Genomic DNA, 18,856 nt, shown 5'->3' on the forward strand with positions numbered 1-18,856 from the left:
GCTCTGTCTGTTGTCTGTATGACCCCAAGTGAGCAGCGAAGCTCTTTTATACTTTAAGTTCCGACACGTAGAGTTATGTCTGGAATTGCCTGCTGCATTCTAACACCTACTCTGATAAAGCAAGCCGTCGGAAATAAGTCCTTTTAAAGCTTCATCATGGTAGATATGGGCCATATGACATCATCTCTGGAGCTTTGTTTAGAACCAGGCTCGGGAATATGTGCTTGTGCTTCCGTGAAAATTACACACCATATGCTGATGCTTATGATGGAGGACTTTCATGAATGGAGGAAATTCCATGAGATAAACTGGTTGTAATACTTTAAAAAGGGTGTGGCACTATTTTGTTGATTCTTTTATCCTCTTCACATACTTAAAATAAACAAACAGTCATTACCAAAATAAAGAGGCCATGGGTAATGGTACGTGGAAGCTTTTCTACCCCTCCCCCATTCATTCCCATTCATAAAGGCTTGCTATTAACCTTGCTAAGTATGGCCATATTTGGTCTAGTTCAATTTCTTATCAACTTGGTGGCTTTGTAGTGTTTCACAGCTTATGATGTACAATTTAAGGTGCCAAAAAGGGTTGATTAGAGCATGACTCTACTTTTGGCTTCTGAAACAACCCCTTTCAATGGATGGCTCTTTAAAGAACCTCCAATTAAATGTTTTTTTCTAGAAGCCAAAGCAAAGTCTAAGCCAAGTATCATTTAGGAACCTTCATTTTTAGTGTGTGAGGTACAAATACAAAGTGCTAGGTATTTATTTTGGGCAAAAAGATGGTAAATAGCAAGAAAAGAAATGTGCAAAGGGTATGAACTGGGTAAATGTGAGGAACATAAAACACAGTACTGAGTAATTATTTTGTATAGTTATATGGGGGGAGGGGAAATCTAACGAGTATATAATATGCATCTGTCTATTACCTATAAGCCTAACTGAATCAGGATTGTAAAAGAGAGCCAAGACTTCTACAATGGTTTTACTGGGCTTTACTTTACTTTGCCATTTACTTCAGAAATCTATATATTTTGTGTCATCATTTTACACCATATAACTATCCAATACTTGGAGCTATTTCTGATTTGCTTTCTTGCTTAACCATGACATTACAGTAAAAAAAGATGTCCTTTATCTGCTTAATATGCAGAACCTGTTAGACATTTCAGTGTAATTGCATTGGTTCTTGGAATTATTTTAGCCAAAATAACTACACAGTACTTTAGAGTTTGTACCTTTACTTACCAAACTCGGTCTGCCTATTTGGCATTTCAGTGCAATGAAGTTAGACTGTCTTGGACCTTTCCGTCATATTACATCATATTACCCAAAACAATTATCAAGTACTTTGGAGTTTGTACTTCACACATAGTTTATACCAAAAACTTAGGACCGGAAAAGAAAGCATTACCAAAAAGTTCAAAGGCCTAAATGTAGTTTCAAATAGATTTCTAAGCGTCTATAATGGCAACCTTAATTTTAAACAGCCAGTCTCTCTATCTCAATGTCAGAGCACCTATTAATGAGAGATTACATTACTGTCTAATAATTATACAAATGACTATTCATATGTGTGTTTGTGACTGTGAATGCATTTGTGAAATCATGAAATATACCTTTCATATAGTTATATAATTGTGCCACCGTTGAAAAGTATGCATTTCTACATTATATATGTGCACGCTTCTTTCATTTATCCTTAGAGACCCAGAAAAAATTCAAGTTTAAGAAGTTCAGTAATTGTAAGATAAAATAAGTCTATTGTGCTTTATAGTGGACAAAAGGATGTTGAATAGTAATATTTCTTGTTTCCTGCTGCAACATCAACAACAACTTCAAAAACCTTGTCATCAATTTTCAAAGTCCTTATCATCAATGTACTGGTTAAAGTAACCACCATGAATTTCATGTAAAAACAGAGTTAGTAAGTTCCAGTTTCCACCACAGAGGTCATCAAACGAAGTATACGATTAGGTGGTTAAACTTTTATGCATATCAATGAATAAGTGCTTGGAAAATTAGCTAAAAGTTGTTTGTACCTAAAGCATATCAACTATAGGCTTTAGAAACATCATAAATGCATACTTTTTCCACTACTCACTTCTCTTGCTCCCATAAAATGTGGTTGCTGAGATGGCAGCCATTTTGAAAAGGCAGAACTCCGGTTGTGAATGACGCACCCCAACAAATAATGTATCATTGAAAAGGCCAAGATGTCCTCTACATGGTGCACCAGGTTTCAGCACAGTATATCCTGTATATCCTGTATATATACTTTGGGAACTCGTGTCCCCCACAGAGGACAAAAATGAATTACCAGGTCTCATAAGGATATATATATAAATATATATATATATATATGTATATATATATATATATATATATATATATATAATTGCTGTCCAAAGAAAAAGAAAATGGTATGTTGGCAGGAGAGGCCAAAAACGTTTTTTACTTTCAGTGTAAGTTAATGTAAAGAGATTTTATTCCAAGCAAGCTTGGAGCATTTCTGTTGGTCCATGCATCATAAAATTTTCACACGATGTAAAGGACAGCTGCCTTGTTCAAATGATGTAGAAAAGTTAAAAAAATGGAGATACTACAATAAAAGTCTACAAAAAACAGGCTAATGTACACCTTTTCCATTAGAAACAGAGTGAGTAAGTCAAAGAATTGAGATGTGAATCACTTCATTCAGCCTCTGTACATTTATTCATTCAATAAGGATTTTCTTTCCAAATTCTACACAAAAACATAGCAGTGAAACAGATCTCAAAGCACTCGCAAGTGAAACTTCAAATGAAGACCCTTCAGAAACTATTCAGTCCCCCTATATTCCTGTGTGTGTGTCTGGAACATATGCAGTTATATGAGTGAAAAGAGTGCACATAAAAGGTAATAGTAACTCATCTACATCTCCATTTACTCAATTTTGCACAATTTTGATGGATTTATTTTTTTCTACATATTTACAATCTACGTATTTGATAACACTTTCACTCACTCTCAAGTATTTTTGTGTGAAATCAAAATTTATTCTAAGGTCCTCTGTGCTCCTTCATACGTATTTCCTTTTGATACGTATTGTGGAGTTGACTTTGTGGAGTACTCTGTTCTGTTCACTATTGAGCTTCAGCATTATGCTGATTCTAAGAACTTGTGCTGAGGTTCTATGGGGAACTCAGTACTTGAGCAGGTCTTTTGATCTGATCTTTTCTTACTACCACTGTTTACTTCTTATGTCATCACTTTATTACAGTAATGCTACTTGTGGGCTTAGGCTACTCTACTTCACCTCTTACAAAAGAAGCATAACTCTCAGCAGCTATGGATCTCTGACATGCAGAACTTTTTATTATTTTCATGTGATTCTCAAGTGTTTTGTGTTTTTTTCTCATGTTTTTTTGGAATAATGGAAAAAATGTGGCAAATGCAAAAGCATTTCATCACTGTTGTTAGAAAAACTGGTGTCTTCAAAGAGGTAAAATGAAAGAAAGAAAAAAATAGTTCTTAAGTAAAATGTATGCTAATGTAATGAGAAATTATTCCATAAAATTATGGATTATGTCTGTCCATTCATCACAAAGTGTTCACCCAATGTAAAGAGCGGTTCGCATTTTTAAAATAAATACATTTAAAAAGGAGCTGCAAGGTTTTGATAAGTTAGTGATGCTATGAAACTGATCTATAACTTATGTAGTTGTGTGAGTGAAGAACTGAAGTGTGGACCTATACTGGCTTAATGTGTAAGTGAATTGAGATGCTGAAACTAAAGAGGTACTTTTTCTAATGCAGACTTCTAAGTCTGTTCAATGTTCATTTAGGTATGAGCTTTGCTTTCATTGGCCCAAGCACTAAAGTCACCTGGCCCAAAGTTTTCACAGTTTGAAGATGTACAAACTTGTAGGCCAGACTCTAAACCCTCTTTCCTGCAGTAGCCTAACATGCAGCAACTCTAAGCTAGTCTGAAGGGGCTTATGTGCTCCTCCTCCAACATAAACTACCAAAACCCAACTTTTATATGTATGATGGACGGAAGGTCAGGAAGGCCTCAACCTGTGACCTCTAATCGTTGAAAGCAGGAAACCTTTGGGCCTTTACTGTAAGAGCTTGGCTTTACTTTGTAAATATTTCTTTACTTTGTAAATATACTGCTGTTCAATGTAAGTCAATGGAACCATCATTCTGGGCCATTTCTCTTGGTCTATTCATCATGAAATTTATACACTATGTAAAGGGCAACCGGTGTTTTCGAAGTATGTCAAAAACAGAAAAACGACAGAAAAGGAGGTATGAGGTTGTGTTCCAACAGCAGCGATTTACATCGATTCCACGTCATTCCTGTGCTCAAAACTGCCTCTCTTTGCCAAAACCATGTGTTCAGTCCAACATCAATGCAGATTAGGGAGATTCACACCAGCTTATCACATTTATTATGCAAAATATTTATTTGGCCTCCACATACACTCTATAACATGAACAGATCTGGACAAGAAATAAATAGATACATTGAAGAAACAGTAAAAAGCAGCAAATAGACGATAGGTTTACAAAAAAAGCTATTTACAAATCTGCACAGTTGCCACTGAATAAATAACTCAGACAACAGACCATACACTGAAAAAAGTGCATTTAATTTACCTGCTTCAAAATATGACATCAGCACAGTTTCCATCCACTTAACGTGCTTTTCTCATGTAGTGGAGTGTTTTATGCGCGGTGAAGGCGATGTGCACATTTGAAGCAAGTAAATTCAAAGCAGGGTTTTTTTCACTGTGCTCTGAATACACATCCACTGTAAACTTGGAACTTGGAGTTAATAGTCTGAAAACAAAAATAAAGTTTTAAAAATATTAAAACAAAAAAAAGATATGCCCTGCCCGAAGAGTTTCAAGTAAGGAGGGTCTCAGTGCCCCCTATTCCAGTAGCACACAGAACCTGCAAAAAATAAAGTAGCAAACTTTGAATTATAAAAAAAACAGACTATAATAAAATCATTTTATTTATTTGTTTATTTATTTATATATTTATTTGTTTATCTATCTATGTATTTACTTTGCACATGGAACAGATGTATAAATAAAATCAGACGCCTCCTCTTTATCTGCTCAGTGCGTTGCAGTGATTGGACCCCTGCCGTTACCTGGCGATCAGCAGCCCAGCCCGCTGAAGGAGCCGATGCGCTCGAGCCTGACCCCGAAGCAGCTGCGCAGTCCACCCTTCTTGAAGCGGCTCCACGAGCGCTTGGACACGGCCAGCAGGTCTCCGAGCACGCGCTCCAGCGCGCTCTCATTTCCGGAATCCTCCGGGCTCGAGCCTCTGTGCTCCATGCTCGCATCTTCAGTGCCCAAATAAGGCACATTGGCTTCCTGCTCCTCTTCCAGAAGCTCTTTGATGGTCTGATGGGTGAAAGTTAGTCGCTATGAGTAACGACGCTTTAAGACATGCATGTTATCATGTATATTCAGAAATAACTAATAATGCAAAAAAAATTGTATCTACATATCTCTGTTTATAGTATATTTTTTGTTCTGGAGAAAAGTACATGCTTATAAATCCTAGCCAACAATGCAACGTGGCGTTTGTAAAACCCAATAAAAAGTAATAAAAAAGACTGATTAAACATTAACAAACAGACTCAGACTTTCTTTCCTGTGTTGTATCGACGTCTTATGAGCACATTTGTACATTACATGCAGTGTATTTTCAGCCTAAAATCTATCGTGGAGGTTACAGCTGAGTATATACATGAACGCAAACAATATCTATTCATATCTAATGACAAGCAGCTCTTTGCGCAAAAGCAGCGCTGGAGTGAAGCAGCGCTTTGTAATGGACTTGGTTCAAATGCGTAAACGCGAAAAAGACCAATTCCATCAACACCGTCCCCAAAAGTGCGAAAACGAGAAGCAATGTGATGCTGATGTGATGTTTTTGTTCGTATGTAAGCCGCACACGCGCTCAAATGAGGCCAGTTCAAAGGCTAGTTGATCATTTTGCCGTGCGTAAAGATGGACTCACCTGGAGACCGGAGAGCGGTTTGGCACCGGCCAGGTTGAGCAGCAGCAGCGAGCACAGGCAGAGAACGGAGACGCTGGAGAGCATGGTGGGTGGGTTAGAGGTGTGTGTAGGAGTGAGTGAGTGTGTGTCTGGCTGGCTGGCTGGCTGGTTGGTTTGGCCCAGTGGTGCTGGCGCGCTCCCTCGCCCTTCCCCTGTCCCACCTGGTGCGCTCTTATAGGCGCACTGCTTTCGTCACGGCTCCCGCCTGAAGAAATGAGAGGGAGGGAACAAGAAGAACCCCCCTCTCAGCAAGAGGCATACAGACTCAGGGGCGAGTGTGTCAAGGCAGGAGGCGAGGGGAGGACCGTTGAACAGGTAATCCGCCTCCTCATGACATTATGATGGGGGGGGGGTTCTCAGATCAAACCAGTCTGATCCAGCTCTTGACAGGTGGTGGAGAATTCAGCTGGTGCATGATTCAGTTTTTACAGCATATTTGCACTGGATGGACAAGGCAGGTCTCCTTGAAATGTGATATAAAAGGGATACTCTTGCATTTTTCAACCTAGACTCCATTTGCTGCATATAAAAGAGCAGGAAAAACATTAATTTATAATAGACTAATTTATAATAGAAACTCATTTATAATAGAAGCCGTTGGGGCAGGTGCTTCAGTAGAATGACAGCAAACCCCAATAACTCATGCTGAAGTGTTTTTGAGTATGTGGGTGATTTGATATGACGTGCCTTTTTTCCAAGACCAAGGCCATTATTTTCCCAAAAAATAATTCAGTTAATACATGACATTTATCAAATTATTTAACAATGCCTCTTTTGTGTGAAACAATATTCAGTGCATCCATATAAAATTCATTTCAGTTTCTTTTTGCCTCCAAAGGTCTAAAAATGTCAGGTGGTGCAACCGTCCAGCTATCAAAATGGTAATTTAGTCATGTAAAATTCTAAATAAAATAGTTACAATTTTATGTTTGAAAACTTTAAAATAAAAAAAAACATGTTGAAAAATAAGGCAATTTTAAAAATGCCCAACTGAAAAACTTTTGTCCTCAAGTTCTTGCTTCCTGAAATGTCAGGCGGCACAACCAAAAACAAAGGACTTTTATTTTGACATGCTTTTATGAAAGAAGGGACTGTGTATTGCACCAGAAAGAAAACCCCAAATGACCTTCATGGTGCAAGGCCAAGGCCAGTAGCCCTTTCACAAATTTTGGAAAAAAATGTCATTTTTGATTCATGGTTAGCATGGTTCAGGTGGCGTGACCTTTGCAAAACCATGAAAATGTGTAATTATTATAATTATGTTTATTCATTTAAAGAATGTAAGTATAAACTTATGTTCAAGGACAAAAGTTTCTACGGGTCTAAGTAGATGCCTGTTTAAGTTGACATTAGTCTGAAAAGTCAGGAGGCACAACCAGTAAGTCAAATGGTGCAACCAGACCAGCGCAGTTTTAACTGAAAGAGACAAGTAAAAGCTTTAATAACACTAACTTGCAAACATATATGCAGATATAAACATGTACATCATGTCCTTTTTAATAAGATCTTTGAAAACTGTCATTTTGAAAACCTTATTTGTCAGTGACCCATGTACCTATATTACCATCCAAGGAAATCTCTAAGCTACAGATGGTGATTGAAAGAGTATTCTAGCGCAGATGTGCATATCAGATATCCTAAAGTGAGTACAGGGCATTGTGTTATGCCAACGGCTCATTTTTGTGCTTTGCTCTTCGTCATGCTTTTTAATAGAACAGTACAGTAGAAATGCTCAGCCTTTTTCAAAAGAACTGAAGAATGTTGAAGGATGGGAATGAGGGACATATTCCCTGCTGACAGTGCTGAATACACAAACTAACAGCTGGAACAATGCATGGTTTGTTTTGTGCTTGTTGTCACCACTGGAGTCCAAACACTTTTATTTTGTTTCAGTTTGATCGATCAGTATGATAGCAGAAGATGTTTTGTGTGCTTTGAAAAATTCCATTGGGTTATGTATATACACAGTAATATAAAGTGACCAAAACCACATTAGGGCGATAAATCTTATGAACATTTGGGGCAGAGAGAACTGTACGCTCTGCTGTTTGTGCCGAAAGCATTAGCCTGTGTGAGTGCACACAAAGAGCCATCATGAATGAGATAAAAGCTTATTATTATTGATATTATTATTGACATGATAATTTTGCATTTATGCTGGTTTTGTACCCTAATTCAGACAGTGTGTTCCTCTAAGATCTAGATCCATGTATTTAAATGGCGCATACTAGAAATATATGCTGCATCTAAAACCACATACTACCAGTGTAGTATGTGTAGTATAGTAGTATGCAGGTTTGGACGCAGCCATACTTAGCATAACTCGCTGTGATGATGGACTCTTTTGTGCCATGTGTATCAAGAGGACAGCTTTTTATGTACCTCATTCATTGGTGCCATGGCAGTCATTATGTGCCGACCTGCTGATGACCTACAGACATTCAGAGAATGCCACGTGCTCCACAGCTCTGACTTCAAGGAATAGATCAGCCAAAAATCACATTCACACTCATTTCCCATTTTCCCTAAATGCACTCAAACAGCCATGTTTGGTGTCCTTTGGTTTGCTTCTTTAGTTTTGCACTGGATTTACGATGCCATGTAAGTTACCTCACCAATAGACCCTTTTCACACTTCCGTATACAATGCAGTGGAAGTTGTCATAGTAGGGAAAACATTAACACAGTGGCAATTTCCTAATTTTTCCATGAAAGCTGTGACTACAGTATTACTAAGGTAAGATCTCATGACAAGTTATCCATTGAGCTTAGCTAGAGTTAGCTGCTAATGTTTACTTGAACATAGTCAGTGTTGTGCAGATTGAGAGAATGTAGTCAGTTATACCTCATTGTATTATGTTTTAATCTTGCATTTTCACATTTTCCCCAGTCTAAAGTTGTGTTGTACAGTCTTCAATGTTGTAAACGGCCAGATCTACATTTGTAAGCTAATAGACTTACAAATTTGTTTACTTTAGTGTTTGAGCAGTAATACCACAAACACTAATGTTTACTGTGCAAAAGCACCAAAACATACCATCACACTCGCTATACAGAACCCTGGAACCAATCCACACAGTTTACTGGCTCATCTACCTTTCGTTAGCTAACTGAGGTAACACTCCAGTTTTATTTCATTTATTGGTAGCATCACATTCTGTCTCCCATTCACAGACAGCTTTAAATCTGTACCGCTTGCACATCCAGCACTGAAGTAGCAGCATGAGGAGCCTACTTTTAACAAAGACCTTGTCAAGCTGCTCCTCTTTAAAAATGAAAACTGCTTGTCCAACTTATGGTTTAATGTATAAGTAGCAGTAAAACCAGTATGGAAACAGAATGTACACCACTGTTAGCTTGGCACAAATCCCATAGAGGCATTAGCAGAAATTTGCATCGTTGTATAAGTGGTAATCAGATTAAATCCAATAAATCAAATAAATTAAGTTTTGTTGGTGGGAGGTAATTTTGTGATGTCACTACCTGGCCCCTAAAGAAACTTTTCCTCTTCAGTTGGGTGTTGCCTTATGAAGACTGTAGGAGTCAGCATTTTGCTATACTAAATGAAGGAGCTTTGTTTAAACAGTCATCCTTATTTCTTGGTTTCTGCATTAAGACATCATTGAACACTAATGATATGCACTAATATTTTGGCTGATTGACTCAATCTGGGATAAGGAGAAAACTGTAAAAATGTTATTTTTTCCAACTATTCCTTTAACCTTCGGTTACTTCTGCTTATCAATCTGTCTGTGAGCCAGGCATATTCTCTGTGGGCTACCCTGTCTCTATTTCAAGCTCTCACATTACACCTGGGCAGCTCCGTCCTCCACCCTGCAACAGATCACTGAGCACTGCTCTTTCCGTGATTAAGAGCCATAGAGCTAATTAAGATTTTTAATGGCAGGCCACGCCAGAGTCTGTTCCAAATATCCTTTATCTGAAGGACAGATCGTTTGAAATGTCACACACCGAGGTGGCCAAGCGAAGCTTTAGGTGAGGCCTTGCCATCAGTGGAGGGTTTAAATACATGTGCAGTCTTCTACATCATTCAGAAAACAAAACACCACTAGTTTCTACACTCTACATGTTAGCCTTTATCTTAGGACAAAACGTGTAATCAGCAACGTAATTCTTTGAAGATTTTACAAGTTATGTTTTATGAAATGATCATATTGTTGAGCAAAAGGACAGGCTTCAAACTGTTTCACTGACTGTAGATGCCAACAGCCACTGAAGGGCTAATCAGTCCCTGTCTGCCTCCATAATGCTAGCTTGGGTTCAGTGCTAGCAGGAGACCATCGCTCATGCCAGCTCTTTCAGCCTGCCTCCCTCATGCAGGATGGCGCTGGGCCTCAGGGCGCTTTCCCTAGTGTTGCAGCTGAAAAAAGCCAGCAGGGACTGGGAGCATTCATCTTCCAGGATCATTTTTGTCCTGCCTCCCATGTTCTTCTCTTGAGACACGAGCTGGACTTTTTTAGCTTTTCTTTGGTGGCTGCTCTTTGCACGATTTACCACATGACTTTTGTTATATCAACTGTTAATTGTTCATAGGGACAAAGATTGACCTAACAAATGGATGGGTTAGGGCTAACTGGATAATAGCAAACGTGTAAGGGAGGCAAAATAGACAACCACCATTGCTTACAGTCCTGGTTTGGTTTATCTAATCAGATTTTCCCCTTACCACAAATGTAGCAGATCAGTCAAGACGTGTTTAGTCCCTGCTAGAAAGAACAGCATGGCTAATCACCAGCACAAGCAGCACATGTAATGTTTTGGATGCTGGATTGCTGGTCAGCAGCAATGGAAATTAATAAACTGGTCACCAGCAAAACCAGAATATGTTGTGTTTTGGATGTTGATATGCTGGTCAACCAGCATAGCCATGCTGGGTGACCAGGTAAACCATCACTAGACCAGCACCAGAACAGAATAAACCAGTTTTGACCAGCATGGAATTCATGCTGGTCTGATTTTTTCCAGCAGGGGTGTCTGAAAGGGAATCCTGACTGTTAAGACATGTAAGTCTCAATATGGTGTCTAATACTATTAAAATATGTTGGATAAACTAAGCAAAAAAGCTAAATTATTATTAAAACCAGAACGATTAGGGGTAAAACATGATGGTTTTGCTTTCTAATGAGAATTGGCTAAATGGTTACCATTAGAGACCATTCATTTCCTGTAGGACATGTTTAGATCCCTTTAGAAAAACATCAAATGCATCTGTAATCAGTCCCAGAACACCTGTTAAACCATTGGAATCCTTTACACTGTGATATCAACCCATTGGGAAAACACAAAATACTATTACTGACTATTGGACACCTCCAGGAAACAACAGAAACTTTTAATAGTCTCTATTATTTTTTTTTAAGCAGGGTATTTTAGCTGCACCATTAAATGGTTGCTTCACTGAGCCAGAATTAGCGGGCTAAAAATCTAATTCAGCTCAAATATCATTCTGCCTTTTCAACTTTTGCTAGACTGACATTAACCAAAAGAAAAACATTTTCTGTTGGATCAATACTGCATTCAGGCACTCATTGGAAGGGTGTGCATACCAGAAGGTTATCAATTAAATACGATTAAAGAATGGAGGTCTGGAAAATACAGATCCTGCTTTTTCTTCTCTGTGTTAAAAAAGCATCTAATAGAACCACACCGGGTATATGTATTTTCCATGTTCACAGCTAATATAGTCTTTTTCACACCATTCCAATGCAGCATTAGTCCACTGCAACCATATGACATCATCACAGTGTGACAATGGAGACCTACGAACAGAGATTGAATAAATGAAAAATTTCCATTTAGTTCATATATCATCCTTCCATTTCAATACCGGTTTTAACAAGCCACTTGGACCTATCATTTCTACTCCGGGGGAATCCCCAGCATCATCTTAAAGGTGTTCCATTACTTCATTAGCAGAAGTGAAGGGTGTTAGATGAGCTCTCAGAAGTGTGAGGGATCAAGCAAACATGTGTCGACTTCAGCAGGAGAACTTGCCCAGACGCATTTCGCTTTTCAAACCTGAAAATAATGGCATATAAAGCTGGTTATAAGCCATAGCAATTAACTACTTTAAAATGCTTAATTGGTTTCAAAACCATAACATTTGATTTACTGGGCTTTAGGTTACAAACTACTCCATGACTGCTGATAGAATTTCACTGCTTTACTCTGCTAGCTGGCTCATTAGCATGCTAAAGACTAAGAAGAACAAAAAGGAAGCCATTACACCATGTTTCTACTCCAGGGGCGGTTTAACAAAAACGTCTATCTTTGTCTTAAGATCTGACAGGTCGAGATAAGATTTTTCACAAATGTGCATTACAGAAGTAAATTTTATCGTAATTTAAGAATCTTACCTTATCTTACCTTATCATGACAGTCGATTGTTATTGTCGACAATCAACTGTCATGTCACTTTTATCAAAATAATCAAGTTAGTTAGCCACACAGCTAGCCCCCGTTACTGATGTAAGAAAGGTCGGACAAAACTAAAGCACGATGAACTTAAAGTTAAGAATATGATGACAGTGTTTTGTGCTGTTTAACAGTTTATCAGCCGCTCTCCAGTTTCAGTTTCCCAAATGCTTTAGCCAACCATGCTAACGTTATTCCTCCTAATAAACAGCAGCATGTCTCCTCATTATTCACCACCATCACTGTAATATTTTATCTGACGAGTTTTTATTAGCATTAACACCTGAGGTAATAAGAGGGGACAGTGGAGAAAGCACTGTTTTCAAGGTAGATAAATTCTACCAATTTATCATTATACTAGTTGCCTAGCATAGCATAGTTGACAAAATGACAAAACGATTATGCACACGCTATGTACATTATGCTGAATGTATAAAGTTTGCATGGCTAGCCATTTAGCTCCACGAGGCTAACTTGCTGAGGACAAGTAAGGTCCGTTTGAATAATCAGCTCCTCACTGTCCCCTCATCACTTCTGCTGCTAGTAGCCACTTCTGTAATGTAGGAGTGATGCACTGTGAGGGGTGAGTTGAAGTGGGCGAGTGTAAGTTAAAAAGAGTATTGAAACAGGACTCATGTCTTTGCTAGTATTGGACATGTTCAGTATTTTAAGGCATGCAAGTCTTAACAGTCAGCGTTCCCTTCAAGTTTGCTTCTTTAGTTTTGCACTGGAGCTTGAAGGCTAATAGCTAGCAAGTGAGGCAATTAGCAATGCGCTACTGTATGCTTATCATTACATACTTGCCTCAGACTGAGTCATTGTTGTTGAATCTCAAAGTTCAGATCAATTTGTTTATGTGGTTTCTGACACTGCATGAAAAGTGACAAAATTCAGGTTTCAGGATGATTGCTACCACTGTTTTAGCTAAGCAAACATGTCTCTGCTGAAAAATTAGATTTTTTACCAAACTATTCCACTATTCTAGGTTGCTTATGTCTGTTTATCAGCCTGACAGCATATCAAAAATGTTCTCTACCCTGTATCAGTTTCAAGCTCTCATATTTCACTTGCATAGCTAAACAGCAGTAGCAGCCCTTTTCAAGCCCTGATTTTTGTCCGTTCTTTTGTGCATTTCAATCATACTCAGATTACACGGGTAAAGAGCAAAACTACTACCGAGCAATGCTAAACTGGAGCACAGTTCTGCTCTGACCCCACCCCTGTTCAATAGTTGCACCTGTGTTTAGTTGGCAAAGTCACTATCTGTGTGTATTTTTAGCCCTGGTTTGGTCATTGTTGGCTTGCCTTGCTAATGTCTTCATGCATTTCTGGACTCTATTTTCATGTTTCTCATGTTTCCTTATTAGGACGTTGTGTCTCCTTGTGTTGACCTGTTTCTTAGCCTTAGCCTTTAGTACATGATTATGGATTATGGATATGGATATGATTACTCTTTTTCTTCTATCATCTTGTTCTCTGGCAGCTGTGCACAGTTAATGATAAGCACAAAAGGATCTTACGTCCAGCAACTTTGAGCTTTATAAAAGTATAAAAAGGGTCTTTAGGTCATAAAGTTTTTGTTTGTCCTTGAAGTACAGAAGTCTGCCATTTTATTAATTCGCCATTTTATTCATTGAAATATTTTTCATCAATTTAATGTAAGATGATCTTTGGACAAGCTGTCAAAAATCAGCCGTAGATAATTATACTGTGAGTCAACTAATTGCTGAATGATAACAATTTAAAATACATGAAAAAAGAAAAAAGCTCATATGCAGCTTGCAATAAGCGACCACCAACTGTGAACATGTTCAAACCTAACCAGCCTGACCAAGAAATTTAAAATATACTCCTCTTAATTAGAAACACCTATGTTATACTTCAACTCTGAAGTCCACCTGTCATGCATAAGAAAGGTAGAATCTACTCCATTCATCGTGCGCCACTTTCTGTCCACAAGACCACTACTGACCAAGTATTATTACTAACATGGTAGTATGATTGGCGCTGGCATGAGTGTATCGGGTATAGTGGAGCTGGGGTTTCATCAATGTCACTGCTAAGTGAAGAATTCTGTGGTCAGAAATGAGACCACTGCTCCCAATTGTTGGTAAAAATACTAGCTCTAGTAACAACTTCTACATAGAAAGAAAAGAAAGTACTGACGTATATGTAGTAGAACACTGGTAGTAGAGCTTGTTTCACTGTAGAGAAGCACAACTTCCCAGGTGTCTCCTGGATAACTAGCCTAAATGGGCATTCCGAACTAAAACTAGCATTCAGTGTGTCATTTCTTATGATGAGTGATGTTAGTGAATATCAACCCAGACCATGGCTGAGGCCTGCCAAATAATATGACCGTGAAAGTGTGAAACAGATTAACGAAGCAAATTAGAAAATGCAGCGTGCTAGAGGTTGTGATCTCTCTGTTACAAATGATCAATACCTGAAACAAGAAAACAAAAGCTTATCTAAGTAAGTGACTGCCATCGAGGCAGCCCTCTCTGCTTAGGCCTCTTTGCTTAAGGTGGACAGTTCATATTTTGATGACACAGAGTTCCCAGTTTAAAGTGTGATATTAATTCAGTAAGTTATAGTCGGGTGTAACAATAAATTTGACATCAAAGCAAAATATAAGAGTCAGTTGAATCCCTTTTCCGTCTGACTTCTGGCGAGGAAAAGAACCGCTGTTTACGGTGGAGATGCTAAACTGCTAAAGCTAATTTCTGAGGTAAAGTTACCAGCAACCGTTATCCTTCAAAATTGAAAGCTTTCATGAAGTCAAAGATCACTTATGTAAAGGTATATTTGAATATTACTTAATGTTCATGGTATATGTTCTAAAGTCAGAATGACTTAGCATGATTGCTAAAATTATATTTGCATTAGTTTGCTCATGGTCAACAGTTGACAGATGTCACTGAGGACAATCGTAGCCTTTGTGAATATTTTTTGTTGCCTGTTTTAGCTAATTTTCACAGCAGTTAAATAAGGTTGTTATTCTGTAAGATTACTAAAAAGCTTAATACAGCCTGCAGTTTATCTGTCAGAGCATTTATTTGATGAATGCCAGCGAAACAAAGTTATGGTGAAAACTGTGTAGCATTTTACTGTTTACCACACGTAACATTTTTATTGCAGAGCTGCTAAATTGCTAAAGCGAATTTCTGAGGGAAGTTATTAGCCAACTTCAAGTATGGAGAATAACAGGTTGCTGTTCTGGTGTTGTTAGAGGCTACTTTCAAGACCATTTAAGAAAAGATATGTTTTAATATGACCAAATACGTGTTTTATAGTAGTACAGTATGTATCATACTAGTTTCAACAGTTCAGATATCACTGACAGTCAATGTAATGACAGTAAATTTGCTTTTCACAGCAGTTAAATTAGTTTAATTATGTTACTGTGTATGTAAGGTATTACTGAATACATTCATTGCTAGATGAAGGATATCAGTGTTGCTAACTCAACTGCCATGTTCAGCTAACGAGTGTTGATCTTAAATCACCACTTAATATAGTGAAATTAAGACAGTTTTGTGTGCCTGCACCACAGAAGACTGGATTTTCAGATACACTATGTTCAAATGTTTGTAGATACCTGCTTATCCAGTGTTTTATGTGATATCAAGGGTATTTATATGGAGTTTGTCATTCTTTGCTGTGGTAACTGCCTCTTCTGAGAAGGCTTTACACCAGATGTTGGAACATTGCTCTGTGGCTTTGATTGCATTCAGCCACAAGAGTATTAGCGAGGTCAGATACTGATGTTTAGTTCTAATGGTGATTAGTTCTGGATCATAAATGCCACTCCAATGTCCAATGTCATCCCAAAAATATTGGATGGAGCTCTATTATTCCAGAGAACGCAGTTCTACTGCTTCACAGCCCAGCGCTGGGGAGCTTTATACCCCTCTAGCGGACACTTGGCATTAGGCATGCCAAGTGTCCACTAGACAAGCTCATGTGTGCTATTGCCAGCTGTGTCAGCAATTGGTGCACCTTAAATCAGCTGAATTCTCCAATTAGAAGGGGTGTCTGAATATATTTAGACATATATGACCCTGGAAAAAAAACTGATGTGCTGTCTCTTTGCTGAGGTGTCACAATGCCCATTATCAGCTAAAACTGATTACAACCCCCTGCACAAATCAGGTCATAGAGCTGGCAGCACTGAGGTACTGTAAGTGGGCATGACCAACGTGCTGTTTACGAGCAATCAGTTCTTTGTCCGTTATGGCTCACATAATCGGGGGAAAGCACTTCCAGAAAAGAGGCTGGTTCCCTGGATTGTTGATGTGGTCTCCACAGCAACACACTGTGGAGGGGAGTTGTGTGAACTGGAGTTGTCCAGTTCACACAAGGACTAACCAGGAAAATAGCATCATGGTCCCTGTTATGAGACTACAGAGCTTTCATTGCCTATTTTGTGCATTGCCACCTATCGGTGTGTTTGGTGGTACATGCATGACATTCTTCTTGATCCAGAGGTAGAAAATATTTAAGTAACTGAACTTACTTTAAGATTAGCCTTACTCTGGTTCTGGGACACCAGTGCATTAAATATTATTTTGGAAGATCTGGAAGATACTTATGAACTGGAAGAATTATTGAAATTGAATACTTGCATTTTCACTCAGTTATATTTATTTATATATTTTCGAGAGAAGAAACTGCTTACATTTTCATTTAGACCTTCAAAATATTGCTTATGAATCTCAAAGATTAGGAGAGGTTTTTTATTATTTATATATCATTTTATTATTTTTATAACTGTCCTCAAATATGCAAATTTTACTTTGTGCAATAGTCACCACAAAGAGTATGAGTGTGTTAAATGTAGATAATCAAGTATATTTCACTGCTCCTTATTTATACTGTTAACTGAACACTGTTTTAAAGTAAAATACACTTAAGTACAGTTTCTCTGCACTTCTTCCACCCCATCTTGGTCTGTTGAGATCACAGCACAATGTGTGGATTGTCTTGAGCATGTCTTTCCTCATTCTTGGAGATTAAACATTCCTTTTTGGTGGTAGGCCACAAGAAGCTGTAAATTTGTGATATTTGGTATGTTGTCTTGGCCCTAAATAACCTTCCCTGAAAGAGGCTAACTGCTATACTTTGCAGTCTTAGCTGCATATTGCACCTTTGCTGGAGATGTGGGTGGGCCTACACTTTCTCTTCACATAATTGTTAGTGGTCTTTAGCTAATCCAACTGATTCACAATTCTGGGAACTGCGATTGCAGCTATGAAAACACAAAGTGAGTGGATGATGTGTTGAATTGTTCTTATCATACAAGTGAGCTTCCAAACATGGTTGCTTCAGAGCTTCTATAACATGACCTTAGAGCTGGGCAATATGGCCAAAAATGTTATCACGATAAACAAAATTCATATCGTTCGATATCGATACATACCGCGATAAATGTCAAATCATTATTTCTTTCAAGTTTGAAGGCTGATTTTTGCTCCTGGGGGGTTAATTGCTGTTTTAAACTATCCTTTATGATCGGAACACGACAAACACTCACCAAACAGTGGGACATTTCACAAATCTGTCATGGGAGAGTGGGAGAAAGTGTCTGGTGAGCTGTTTTTACCAGCTGGAAAAGCACGGCTATTTTGTAATAGTCATAATTTAAGAAAGAAAACAGATCATTTTTAGCTGGTGACGAGCGCTCGGCTACCCCGTTACAAATGACATCACAGTATTCAAACACCAGCTGGCGACGACTGGATTTCTCTGTTCAATTGTAGTAGTTTAAGGGGTGAACCGCAAAATATCAACACCAGACAAACAGAGTCCTCCTTTTAGGTACGTTTAAACTGAAAGCGGTGCTTCTGTGTCTTGTTTGATCTACAGTATCTTCAATTTTCCATGTTGTGGAGTGACGGAGCGCTGCTTCGAGTTAGCCAGCTGCTAAAAACAGCTAGCCTGGAAAGATAGCGCTCTCCCGCTCTCCAATGCCTCACAGCTTCCTCAGTTTACTTTCATTTAAATCAGGCTGTAATTTACATGAACCCACTTCTTTCTTTCACTTTCGTTGCTTGGGAATGCACTAATACTTAAATATGACTGTCCAAGCGCTGTAACTGCGCTGTAGTTGTGAGGATTGTGATTTAACGCTGCTAAAGCTGGTTAGGATGTTAGGAAAGAGGTGAGTTCTCTGTAGGACAGTACAGTTACACCACTGACCTCGTCACTCACACTCGGTCACAGGAGAACAGATTGCCGGTCGCTCCACTCAAACAGGGAATGTATAACTCCGCGTTTCAGCCGTTGCTAAAGACTCATCTTACTCGTTGCCCCCTCCCTCTCTAATCATGTAGAAAAACTCGGAAGTGCACCCTCTCC

At 38.5% G+C, this 18,856-nt stretch overlaps 1 protein-coding gene across 1 annotated transcript; it reads right to left on the reverse strand.

Annotated features, from left to right (window-relative positions):
* Positions 1–4,408: 4,408 nt before the first annotated feature.
* nppal (natriuretic peptide A-like) lies at positions 4,409–6,204 on the reverse strand. Its single transcript, XM_036579022.1, has 3 exons — positions 6,024–6,204; positions 5,146–5,401; positions 4,409–4,940 (listed from the first exon to the last, which is right to left on the reverse strand). The coding sequence occupies exons 1-2, from the start codon at positions 6,105–6,107 to the stop codon at positions 5,153–5,155; spliced, it is 333 nt and encodes a 110-aa protein (XP_036434915.1). The 5' UTR covers positions 6,108–6,204; the 3' UTR covers positions 4,409–4,940; positions 5,146–5,152.
* Between the last annotated feature and the right edge of the window lie 12,652 nt (positions 6,205–18,856).

Source organism: Colossoma macropomum, unplaced genomic scaffold (genome assembly GCF_904425465.1).
Source record: "Colossoma macropomum unplaced genomic scaffold, Colossoma_macropomum, whole genome shotgun sequence".
In the NCBI taxonomy this organism is placed as follows: Eukaryota; Metazoa; Chordata; class Actinopteri; order Characiformes; family Serrasalmidae; genus Colossoma; species Colossoma macropomum.